The sequence below is a fragment of the Calidris pugnax genome, unplaced genomic scaffold (assembly GCF_001431845.1).
Source record: "Calidris pugnax isolate Ruff unplaced genomic scaffold, ASM143184v1 scaffold8, whole genome shotgun sequence".
NCBI lineage: Eukaryota > Metazoa > Chordata > Aves > Charadriiformes > Scolopacidae > Calidris > Calidris pugnax.
In genome coordinates, this window is record NW_015090830.1 from 12,858,392 (window position 1) to 12,870,964 (window position 12,573).

General features: G+C 39.1%; 1 protein-coding gene across 3 annotated transcripts in view; it reads right to left on the reverse strand.

The window, feature by feature from the left end:
- The window catches only part of PIGN (phosphatidylinositol glycan anchor biosynthesis class N), a 110,075-nt gene that overhangs the window by 53,917 nt on the left and 43,585 nt on the right, over positions 1-12,573 (reverse strand). For all 3 annotated transcript variants that reach the window (XM_014940729.1, XM_014940730.1, XM_014940731.1), the window contains exons 9-12: positions 10,553-10,593; positions 8,567-8,626; positions 7,399-7,491; positions 5,262-5,317 (exon numbers count right to left, since the gene is read on the reverse strand). In XM_014940729.1, coding sequence (XP_014796215.1) covers positions 5,262-5,317; positions 7,399-7,491; positions 8,567-8,626; positions 10,553-10,593 — 250 coding nt within the window. The remainder of the gene's footprint in view (positions 1-5,261; positions 5,318-7,398; positions 7,492-8,566; positions 8,627-10,552; positions 10,594-12,573) is intronic.

Sequence of the window (12,573 nt, forward strand, 5' to 3'; positions counted from 1 at the left end):
GGGAGTTATACCTCAATTCATATTACAGGGTAGAGGAAAAAGAAGGAGTTACATTTTCATACAGTAAGGGAGAGGAAAAATTCTATTTAATAGCTGTACACTGCACATTAAAAATGCAGTGACTTTTTATATAACTATGCAAGTTATAACTTGATAATACACAAAAATAAGTATTTGGGATGATTAAAATGTAGTATTCAAACAATTAAGCTACTTTTAAAAATGCAGCATCAAGATGGAATGGGATTTTTCATATATGAGAAGATACAAACTTGACTTTAAATGATACTTAAGCTGTTTCCTGCTAAAAAAACCTCCACCTTTATTGATATAAACTTGAAGACATTCAACAAAAAAGCACAGCTAGTGGAACGCAACAAAAAATGTTTGTAATTCAGGTCCTCATCTCTGTTTTTTTGTATATGGTGGTTCTTAAACTACTGCTCCTGCTGTCCTACTGTGAGGCACCAGAACAGCAGGAAACACAGTCTTCCCTGAAAGCACTGCATACAGCAGGCATACACAAAAAGACTCCTGCACTTCTGTATAATTTAATATCTTAAATCTCTTGTACCTGTTGGGATAATCAAATTGCATTAATTGGTTAAGAGGATTTTAATGCAACACTGATGTCTGATGATGGATCTACTCACCTCACTACACTGTCCTCCTGCTACTCCTTGTAGGATTACTTTCACAGCCGAGAGATGCCAGCTTTGGGAATGCTTTTCCAACAGCAGCATCTGGCCCCTTGGCACACTCCTCTTTGAGCTGTGCCAGCTCAGCAGTTGCCTTAAGATACATCAAATGGTCAGAAAGCTAGTAAGATAGTTCACTATCCTGGACATTGGTTTTCCTCTGTCAGCAATCTTCAGATTTGTCCTCACTCTTCCTTCAAAGCATCTGGCATCTTGGTACCTGCATTGTGTTTATGTCTCAGAATCCTGGTCAGAAAAGTGTCTGATTTTGCTAAACAAATAATTTTTGAGAACATGTCTTTCATAGCTGGGAAAAAACAAGGTAGGGAGAAGAAGGAAGTGGGAAAGAAACTCATTTCAGACAGTAGATCCCTTCAGGTATCCAACTGGAAATGCGGATAAGCATTCTAAACAAGTATTCTATATCAGCAAGGGACACTGTTCTGCTCTTGTGCATTCATTCCCCTGGGAGCAGGCTGTGCACCTTGCCTTGCAGACACTTGCAGCTGAGCTCTTTCTGAAATGGATTCTCAACAGTTTCACAGGTAGCCTCAAGATACGCTTTCACACAGATCTGTTGCTTGATGAAGGCACTTTGACAAAACAAAAATGACATTACTGGCAGCCAGACGCATCCTTATTAATAGATACAGCTATCCAAATTCTAACCTGCCTCAAACCTGGTCAAGTAGACACTATGGAAATTTTTATCACACAAAACAAGGATCACCTGCATTCTCCTCTTCATTATAGACCTGACAGATGGATTTCAGAGAGAGATGCAATTTAGATCCAAGTAGGAAAGGGCACATGTCTAATGACCTCCTTCATTCCCTGCCCGTTGTGCCAACCGTGTTTCTATGAGGGATGAGACTCCCTGTGGAAATCAGAAGCCTTGTATCAATTCAAGAAACTTTCTCTGTTACCAACATTGTATAAATAAGGAGTAAAAATAGGCTTGTAATATACATATATGAACTAGCTTTTTATATTCAACTCAAACACAAGTTTTTAAGTCATTGTATCTGAAGGTCATGAACAGTCTTCTAGTCGCTTGATCATAAAACACTTGAAATTCAAGGTCAAAACCAGGATTTTCCCCACAGAATAACAAAACAAACTTTTTCATGCTATTTCTGGCTGAAAAAATTAAGTTGAGGTTTTTCTTAAGTTGTAGTTTCTACAGAACACATTATTTGTGAACATATTCTACCCCTCAGATAAATACATCTTCAATAGTAATTATTTTAACTTCTCTGAAACCAGAATGTCTCAATCTGAAATTTTAGATTCAGATTTCTTCTGGAGCTCATATCTATGCTTCTATTATACAGACTTTATTCAATTACAAAATTTTAATTAAATAATTTAGGAAAGGCAGTTCCTAAAGATATCTTTGTTCATTTTCGGGTTATCAAGATGCTGAAAAATACATAAAATCTGTAATATCCAAAACCAGACCATTCACATTTTTAATTTCTACATAACTTGATGGTCCCAAAGCACTTCAGATATGAATAAACCTCCAGTGGATGAGGAAGGAATAAGGAATATGCTGGTGCACACACTTTCTGAGCATCATGTTACAGATTTCAGGCACCGGAAGGATTAACAAAAAGAACATGACTCTTTTGTACAACAACTCAATGAAGAGTGGTGGAAGAAGCTATTCTTGTCTTAGTGGAGCAGGTTTGCTGACAGGACTTATGACCCCATGGGGGACCCATGCTGGAGCAGTCTGTTCCTGAAGGACTGCACTCCATGCAAAGGGCCCACACTGGAGCAGTTCATTAAGAACTGCAGCCTGTGGGAAGGACTCACATTGAAGAAATTAAGGGAGAACTGTCTCCTGAGAGAGGGACACCACACTGGAGCAGGGGAAGAGTGCGAGAAGTCCTCCCTCTGAGGAGAAAGGAGCAGCAGAAACAACATGTGATGAACTAACCACAACCCCCATTCCCTGACTCCCTGTGCTGCTTTGTGGGGGGAGGCAAAGAAAATCAGGAGTGAAGTTGAGCCCAGAAAGAAGAGGGGGGGGAAACTGTTTGAAGATTTAGTTTTTATTTCTCATTACCCTACTCTGATTTGATAGTTAATAAATTAAATTAATTTCCCCAAGTTTACTCTGTTTTGCCTGTCACAGTAATTGGTGAGTGATCTCCCTGTGCTTATCTCGATCCACAAGCCTTTCATTATATTTTTCTCTCTCCCTGCCCAGCTGAGGAGCAGGGAGTGATAGAGTGGCTTGGTGGGCATCCAGCACCCAGCCCAGGGTCAACCTACCACAACCACCAAAAAAAAGTGTCACAGCAAAGCCAGCAGAAAGGCATATGTGCCTTTCCCTCAGTACCTCACCTTGGTTCAAGTAAAATTTGTTTGAAGAACTGATGAGGGCTGCCTTACACTAATACATCAGATCATAACCTGCAGCTGAAGCTCAGGCTCATGTTTATTGCTCACAGAGTCACCTCCACGTGAAGGAGGTGCCAGATCTGTAGACAGGTCATGTCTAAAACTGCCTCAGGTTTTCTTTCGTTTTGTGTGAGCTGGAGCACTAGGAAGTGACTTGTCTGCTTAAAAATAAGTTGATGTTCAACTGCTTCATCCCAAATATTAGTAACTGGTTGGACAAGGCCCTTTAGTAGCTTCTCAGACAATGGAAAGTTTTGAAAGTCAAGGAGAGTTGTGAAGACTAATTAGAATCTCCCCAAACCCCCGACCACACCACACCCTGGATGAGTATTTGCATTAACATGTGACCATCCATGGTATGAATCTTTTCCTGTTTTCCTAGAGCGAAGATAAACAATAGCAGCTTCAGGAACCAAAGAAGGTCTTTGTCTAAACAACATGCAAAGATAGGCACCTTTTGTAAGATAACTCACACATTCAAGAAATTCTTTTGGTCTCATATAAAAACCTTTCCCTGGAAGGACCACTAACACAAATACTGATTCAGAAAAGTGTTAAGAATACTTGAAGAAAGTGAAATAAGTTTATTTTTTACAATGGACCATGCCAAAGTAACATCATGATCATACCAATTTTCAGTCATATTTTCAAAGTGATAAATGTCTGCAGCATTTCCACATAAAGCAATCCAACTATCACAAAAAAAGAACACATACCAGTCCATAAGGCAAACATTAATACTTAGTTCCTTTAAAAGTAAATTTAGCAGTAAGAAAAACATGTCCTCTTTTACAGTATCAGACGCATTTCTCGAGGAAAGGTAAAATTTAAAAACGAGCTGTGAAATCAAACTAATAGTCTTCCCCACAGAATCAAAGACGACTGACCATTCTTACCATCTGGCATTTTACTTCTATACGGCTCAGTAACTTCTTTGATAATGCAGCTGTCATTCTTAACCAGAATTTGATCTAAAACATTCATTATATCCCCAAGATTGACTTGACTCAGGTCTCAGAGACTGTCTTGAACCCTTCCCTTTGAAGAAGCCAGTGGTATAAAATAACACAGTAAATCTCTGTTCAGAAAGACAGAAATCTTATTTAGCGGTTAAACGTACTTCACAGGAAGAGACTCAAGTACTTTTTACCGCTTGTATGATTTAAAGATCTTAATTAACATCAATTTTATTTCCCAAAGGAAAACAGCTGCTCTTGGTGACAAAGTGTTTTTGGAGCATTCCACAAACTGAGAGCAGTATTGAACAGTATCGCGTGCCCCATAGCAAAGCTTTCAAAAACCTTTCAGTGGGGAACGAGAAAGGAAAAAGCAGCTTTAATTGGGTAAGACCGAAGGGTGAGCAGGTCAGTAACTGCTCCATGCACTAGAACACAGAGCTCACAGATACACAAATCACTACAGAGACTCCTTCACGGCCCTGGGAACACTAACACCAGGCAGCACAAATTCTAAAGATTTTGATCTTCTTTTCTGTATGCAAGGCATTTTGTTTGTTTGCTTGCTTTTCATTAGAATTTAAATCACAGAAGAAACAATTCTTATTTCTACTCTTATATACATCTAAACAAGACCAGATTGCATTTCCTGACCCTACAAAGAATTACACCTCTCTCAAGGAATACTAAAAGAATAGAGCAAAAAAGAATAAAAATCAGTGAAAACTACCATGCAGTCAACATATAACTATATTGTCAAAAAGGTTAGGCAAATAACCCTTAATGGAAGACTAAATGTAAGGAATGGATTGAACACCTCCCTGGAGGTGTTAAAAAGATGGGTTGACATGGTCCTCAGGAATATGGTTTAGTGGTGTGTGGGTTGTTTGTTTATTTTGGTTGTTTTTTTTTTTTATCAGAGTTAGGTTGATGGTTGGACTAGATGATCTTTAAGGTCCCTTCCAACCTAGACGATTCTATGATTTTAAAAAAATAATCTACTTCTAACCAGAATTTTAAAATAGAAATTAATCACAGAGAGTTCATTGTAACGCAAAGTTTTATAGTCAGATATCATTATAATTTAAAAAGAGACTGAAGAGACCAGATTTCTCTGTTGTTGGATCTCATTGAAATATGACAGTAATAAGACAAACAACCATGTAAAATATATTCAGTATTTACAGGCACTTACTTGAATGGCGTGAACAGAAATGACAATGTAGTTTCCTTTTTCTGACTCATCTTAACCTGCATAAAAAAATATTAAACAATTATATGCAAGTTGCAACATGACTAAAAACTGTATCAGACATTGAACTAGAAGTCCCAGAAACATTCCAAGATTTTGGAACAGGAATGAAACCACACTGTCCATACATTGTCCAGGAAACTGGGTGTTGTATTCTCATATATGTAACTCTTTCAACTGTTGAACTAGTGTTCCTGGAAACTTAGATCTGCTCTAAAGTAGGTAAAATAAACCACCCCCCAAGCCAGTGATTTTCACAGAAGGACTTTTACAGTTTGCAAGATAAAGGGAAGATGCAGCTAGAAGTGCTACCAGACTTCAGTGACTACCTCCCTCAATGAAATCAGTATTATATATGCCAGATGGGAACTACTACACTGCGGTAACACTACCCAAGCAATGCTGTTAGATCAATTAACCTGCGTATGGATAAAAATAGAAGGCTTTACTGCCGTCGGAGCCACTTTGCCCAAGGCCCTTCAAAATATCTTTAAGGCCTCTTGCAGCAGCCCCCCTTGAGTCTGACTGCCGGTGTAAAGTGCAGACAGGAACTTTCTAGCGCACTGCTCCCACAACCTGACAGCTTGAAGTAGCAACCCGCATGTCTCGTCCTATCCATCCAAGGCAACATCCTCTCCAGGGAGTAGAAACTGTGATCAGGTCAGCCCATCACAGGAAAAATAAAAACCCACTTGGCGTGTCTAAGCCAACGCGCTACTCTGCTTCAGTAGACAAAAGCAAAGGAAATTCATGCACAATTCTTCCAAAAGAGTGTTAGAAACAAGGCAGCCAAGAAGAAAACAGACAGTTTAGCACTACAATATGACAGAATAAAAGTAAAGGAGGACCAGAACTTTCTTTTTTTTAAATAATCCCCGATACACCAATTTAACTGAAAAAGACCTGAGTCACACAAAATCGCAGAATGATACGGGGTTGGAAGAGACCCCTGGAGATCATCTAGTCCACCCCCCCTGCCAGCGTAGGTTACACAGGAACATGTCCAAGCAAGTTTTGAATGTCTCCAGAAACGGAGACTCCACCATCTCTTTGGGCAGCCTGTTCCAGTGCTCCATGTTTCTCTGTATGGCAGCACAGCCTTCTGGTGTGTCACATCCTTAATTCTTAGAGCAGAAGTCTTCCAACTGTGGAGGTTATACTGGCATGCTTCAACTTCATGTCCAGCTCACTAATCAACTCCCCTGCTTTCCACCATAGACTTGGAAGTGACTCCAGTGCTGACACTGCCAACCTGGTATCCACACAAACTAACTTTAGGAACCTGGCATTCAAGGAACAGAAGGTGCTAATCTCTTGTAGGTGATCTCATGCTAGTTCCATGTTCCACTAGCATCACATGGATTTCCTGACAGGGCAACAGCTCTTGTGTGGCTCAGCTTCCTGTCTGTGTAAAGGATCTTTTTCCCTCAAAGCATTTCCGTGTGTTGCCAAAACTGTGATTTCTGGATTTGGGACAGTTTCTTATTCCACCATTTAGTGAAATAGAACCTTTTCTGTTTGGACCACATGTGTTCTCATAATAGGATATTATCCAGTATTAGATGAATCAACACAGAGAAGCCAGAGATGAACAGTTGCAAAGCAAAACAACAGATACAACAACATTAGTGAAAAGTTAATTAGGCCACTAATTTCATTTCTTTAATGGACAGGTGCCTGTTACCTTTTTGATCTGCTTGTATACTGTCCCTGACTTAGAGCCTTGTCTCCCAGCCCCGGTTGCAAAGGCAGTATTTTCCTTTTCAGGTATTAGCATTCACATTCTACCTTCATACTGCAAGTAGGTTTACATTACTGTCAATGAGTATCAACATTTATGTTAAGACTCAAGAAAAAAAGTTACTCATCCTTCTCACATAAAAGGTGTTTATTAAAGTCTTTCAGCTCCTTCAGACATGGTTCACAGCTAGTCAATCAACATAATCCAGTATGTGCATTCAATTGTAGTCCTTTGAATAACAGTATGCTACATACAGCATATATCCTAGTATAACTATCTTTGCACACAGCAACAACTATTATTCAAAGAAATATTTTTCTTTACCATATGTTTAGTTACCTTAAATTGCTCAAGAATCTGAACAGCGTTGGTAAATATGCTCTCGGCTTTGAAATGAGCACTATTGTTCAAATATTCAAGAGGCAGAGTTCCCTGGGGAAAAAAAAAAATATATACGTAAAAAAAATTAAATGAATAAACAGAAATATCTCTAACTGAATGGCGGTACAAATCAGCAGTAAGAATATTTCAAATTACTGCTGAACTAACTACTGTAACTCCCTTGAACATACTCTTCTTTATATAATTTCACATCTTACAGGGACTGTTCATAATATTCCATCTCCCACAGAAACGCAAAAAAGGTCAATAACAGAAGTTGTTATTAAAGTATATAGTAATAAAAGCTCAAGCTTTAATCAGAAGCCATTTTTTTGAATCCTACAAGTCTTCCATCCAAAGGCTTGCCTGGGCCTGACTCAGCCAGTACTCATGATGGGAAAGCAAGCAGTTCCCATGCCACCCTATGTTGGGCAGCTTTCCCCACATGACCAGCGGTGAGTGCAGGACAAGGGGACAGAATCTGGGGCACAGACTCCAAAAGAAATATTTTGAAAAATGTGCTGTAAATAGAAGTTTTAAAAACGAAGCAAGCAGCATGAAAGCACACTAAAGTAATGCTAATTGTCAATTAGATATTTATGATACAACGTCTGGACTATGTAGTAATATACAAAGGAAATTCAAAGAAAGAAATATCTCACAGTGAGGGCATTCACTGTTCACTAAATTAGAGGCACAAGATACCATCTGAAGAAAGTACACTAGTTTAAACAAGAAATAATTAAAAATTAAATTGCAGGAACCAGCTTGTTTACAAGCTCAGCTTTCATGATTAAAATCAAGTGTTATTCAAACCATACTGCGTTTGTAGCATCCTTAAAAACCAAAGTAACAAAAAACTTTTATGTAGCTCAAGAGTATAAAGTTACAGATTATAAAAGGATCAGCTGCCTTTTCAATTGAAAACCCTACACAATACATAAAAAGATCAAGTTTATGCTCCAAACTGAAGACATACATATAAAACTAAAACTACAAGCAGCCTCCACAACCTACAGCAGTTTTGCAAATTTATAACCTTTCCCCTCACACGCCTCAAGTCTTGTCCCCAACACCTCTGTGTGAGCACATTTCTGTAATACAGAAAAACATTTGTACTTCTTACCACAGAATTCAGGGGAAAAGGCACACCAATAAGGGAAGCCATCAGCGGTGCAATATCAGCCTGTGTAAAAAAAAAAGCATCCCCATTTTAAGATACTTCCAGCTTCTAGAGCTAATAAATTCAGTTTAATGTATCTGCATTTTCAAAAGTAAATGGTAATAATACTGTGAAGTTATAACACACAAAACTCCTGTATAATATTTTTTGTTTCCAGTATTCATCATGGCATGATTAGATTCAAAATGTGAGGTTCCAGTACTGATAAAGCTTCAAAAATGCATTTAATTTAAAAACCAAATATAAAACCCCACAGTATTTATTCACAGGAATTCAGTACCTCCTTCACTGCACACAGAGGCATACCACTTTTTATGACTATTTATACCACTGAAAGAACTAATTTCATATTTACAGTTTTAAGCAGTACACTGAATATACGGCTTTTCACAGCACTCCTTATCCCATGTTTCCATGGTGCCAATTACTCACCTTCTCCCTTTCAGAGGGGAATTCTGCACTTTTACTCATGTCCCAGTCAGCCCTCAGGTCTCAGGAAGGCCCCTCAATCTACACCAAGGCTTCTCATAAAACATTACCACTACCTTCTACTTGTGATGATAAACACTGGCTCTCACCAGGTTTATATTCTCCCCTAATATAAAACTATGCACCAAAAATCTTTGGTTTTCCAGCATAAATCTGAAAAAACTATACTGAAACCACAGGCACTGCTCCAGCCTGATTTGCTGTGCAGAAGGAGACTCCAAACCATTATTTGTAGAGGACAATATACATGTGTAATAGTAAGCAGAAGTCTAGTTTCCTATTTTTACCCACAGACCCACACAAAGCTTTGTTTTTGGGGACTCCTTTACCCATAACACAGTGACACTTGAGACTTGCATACAGTCTCTCCCCATAATTCCTGCAAACCCGGAGAGGAAAATTCATCTCTAATTTTGTACCAGGGCTTTGCTGAAAGCAGCTGATCCAGAACATTCCCAACCTCAACTGCCTAGTACAAGCTTATTTTCTTTGTTTGAGCAGGTTTGGAGTCTGCTATTCAAATAGTGGGTTTCATAGGATGATAGGAAGAAAGCAGCAAAAAAGTTTCAGGTGCATACCTACATATGTGTTATCATCATGATTTAAAAAAGCTTGGCTGATTTAGTATCACAGGTCAAGTCGTCCACCTTTTTTTTTTCCTTCCTTTACAGTACAAATTCTCTAAATTGCTAAGTGGCTGGGCCATAATCACAGACCCTTTTGAAAAAAACCACAGTTTAACAGTATAGCAAGATTTGCTTTTGATTCAATAATGTCAGCAACTTCTGGAAAAAGTGACAAAATACAGCCATTGAAATAGATAGCTCTGAAAACCTACACTAAACACACACATGGCTAACTTTAGTGTAGCAAAAAGCATATAGCAAACGCTCACTAACTTGGGAAACACGGTCATCAAACCATGCTTTTTTTTGTGTTTAGCTGGGGACCTTCATAGGAGATACCAAGGAGCTCTAAGCTCAGCTCCAGAACATCTTCAAAGCAGAAAGTAGAGGGAAAGCATCAAAAGTTACTCCTAAAGGTTTGCAAAAACAAATCCTGCTCTGAAAACACATTAGATGCTATTCAAGTTACTTTCAGATAACACACTGAGTTTCCAAGGAGTACCTGGCATATTGTACTCCACTCTTTCTACAATGGCACGCGATCACATAACTAAAAATTGTGTGATTAATGCATCCTCAGTAAAAGAAGCTGTATCCAGCTACCACATGTGTTAATAAGCAACTTAAACTTTTTCATATTATATTCAGTATGCTGAATATAATGCTCCTGCAACTCTAACATTTAAGTACCATGTTCCAAGGAAATGATATGCCAGTGTGATCATTCACTGAAATTCCATCAATTAGTTTAAATCACACAAAACTCAATTTAAGGGGAAAATACATGAGCTATTAAATTAGGCATGTTTGATACCTGATTGACATCCAGTCTCTTCAAGTCCTCCAGTTTCCATTCTGCAAGAAATAACAGAGCGCATGAGCAGCTAATCTACACAGATCTGAAAGGGATAATTCAGTTGACATTTAATGTCTTGTTGCTGTTTTCTGTAAAGTGTTGTTACTAAAGAAAATTATAATTTGGCTTTAGGATGGTAGCTCAAGAGGAGTTACAGATGGAACTCAACAGGCAGAAACAATAACATGCATTCATTTCAGTCCACATTTTCTTTTATCCATCAGGATAAATTGCTGCCTGCAATTGTGACCCAGATCAGCTGAAGAAAGTCTCAGGTTTTTATTCTTTTTTCAGCACAATATAGAAGGTGATGTATTACCTCCTGTGCCAACTAAAAGATTCAAATTCAGGTTTAGGAGAAGGGCTGTTTGTATCTCTTCAGTAGTTTCTTTTGAAAAGGTTAACCCAAGGTCCCCAATATACTGGCACAGAGTGGTACAAATATACTTCATGTCTGCCATAAGCAATACTGGCCAAGAGCAGGCTCAAGGGAAAAGTTCAACGATTTAGCAATCAGAACAACTATAACAAAGGCAGAGACAAAGCCAAATGTACAAGCCCCTAAAGCTGTGGCACATCATAGAAAAAGCTGGTTCAAAACTGTATTTTCCTGCTCTCCATTAGCCTCTAAGGAAATAAAGAGGAAATTGCCTGTTTACTTTGGGGGTGGAGAGTTAAAAACAGAGTTTAGTAGGCTTTGGGTTTGTTTTTTTTTCATGTCTTCTCTTCCTAACGTTTAAATTTGCTGCCCCAATACCCACAGCAATAATATATTCAGAAAAAAAGACAACCAAAAAAACCCCCAAACATACAACACAGGGCTTATTTATTTATTCAAGCTTAAAAATAATAAGACACACAGGAAAACACCATGGGGCTGAAACAGACTTGCTGACACAGTGCTTTAAATACTGTCAGTGACTTACCTAGAGCAAATCTCAGAGCAGTAAAGACATTGAGGGCACCTACCCTCAACTTGGAAACCAAACAGTGTTAGCAACAGGGGCACAGGCACCTTCCCCAGTACACAAAGCTAAAGGGACCAGTCGCCGCCCTGCTAATGCCACTTGCTGAATTGACACTGCCAGAAGCAGCACAGACAGAAGCAGGAGTCTGCCTAGCACCTCAGATAACTGACAGCATAGCCATGTTACCCAAAATTATCCTTTGGGTTTACATGAGGTAGAAGTTTAAAATGCACCAGAAACAGGCTTTGTGAAAAATAACCAGTAAACCGTCGCTCAAAGCTCTGGCTCAACCTCACGCATTTTCTACAAACACACATTCAAATCCTAGACCATACCTCTCCTTCTCCATCTTTCGATAGACCCTGTCTGTGCCAGATCCAAACCTGTCTCAGCTGAAAATACCCCAAGACAGGAAACATCCCTATCTGCAGCATTGCATGTACCAAACTTCCTTTCGCAATTAGCTCATACCACTACTAGCTCTGGGGGTCTGAGTACAGGTTCACTGTTATTTGGTCCCACGAGCACCCTAAAGAGCAACCAGGTACCTTAACAGTAGTGAGACACACAGTCACAGCAAGTTCCCATGGCAACGCAGGGGAAGTATTATCAGCAGTAATCATGAATGGTGTTGAACTCACACCGAAATGAACAAATTTGCTCCCTTTTGCTTCCCAGAAAAGGAAATGGGCTTATATTTCTAGAGGCATAGACTCTCATCCATATTTCTATTACATAAATGCATTGTTTGTTTTCTTTTAAATAAGATTTTCCAATGAAAAATGTGGGAAAACTGTCTACATACACACAGTGTGCTTAAGGTAGGAAGAAACTGTAGCTCTGCCAGATGAACATCTAGCTTTGTCAGAAGCTTTTACATCTCTGCTTCCCCTACTCAGACGTTCCCAAAAGGCACCGAGTTGAAGACATCTGCCTCGGACCAGGAGCTGTATGGAAACCACTGAGCCCTGGAGCTCTGGAGGACGAGGAAACATTTGCAGACCGGCCAGT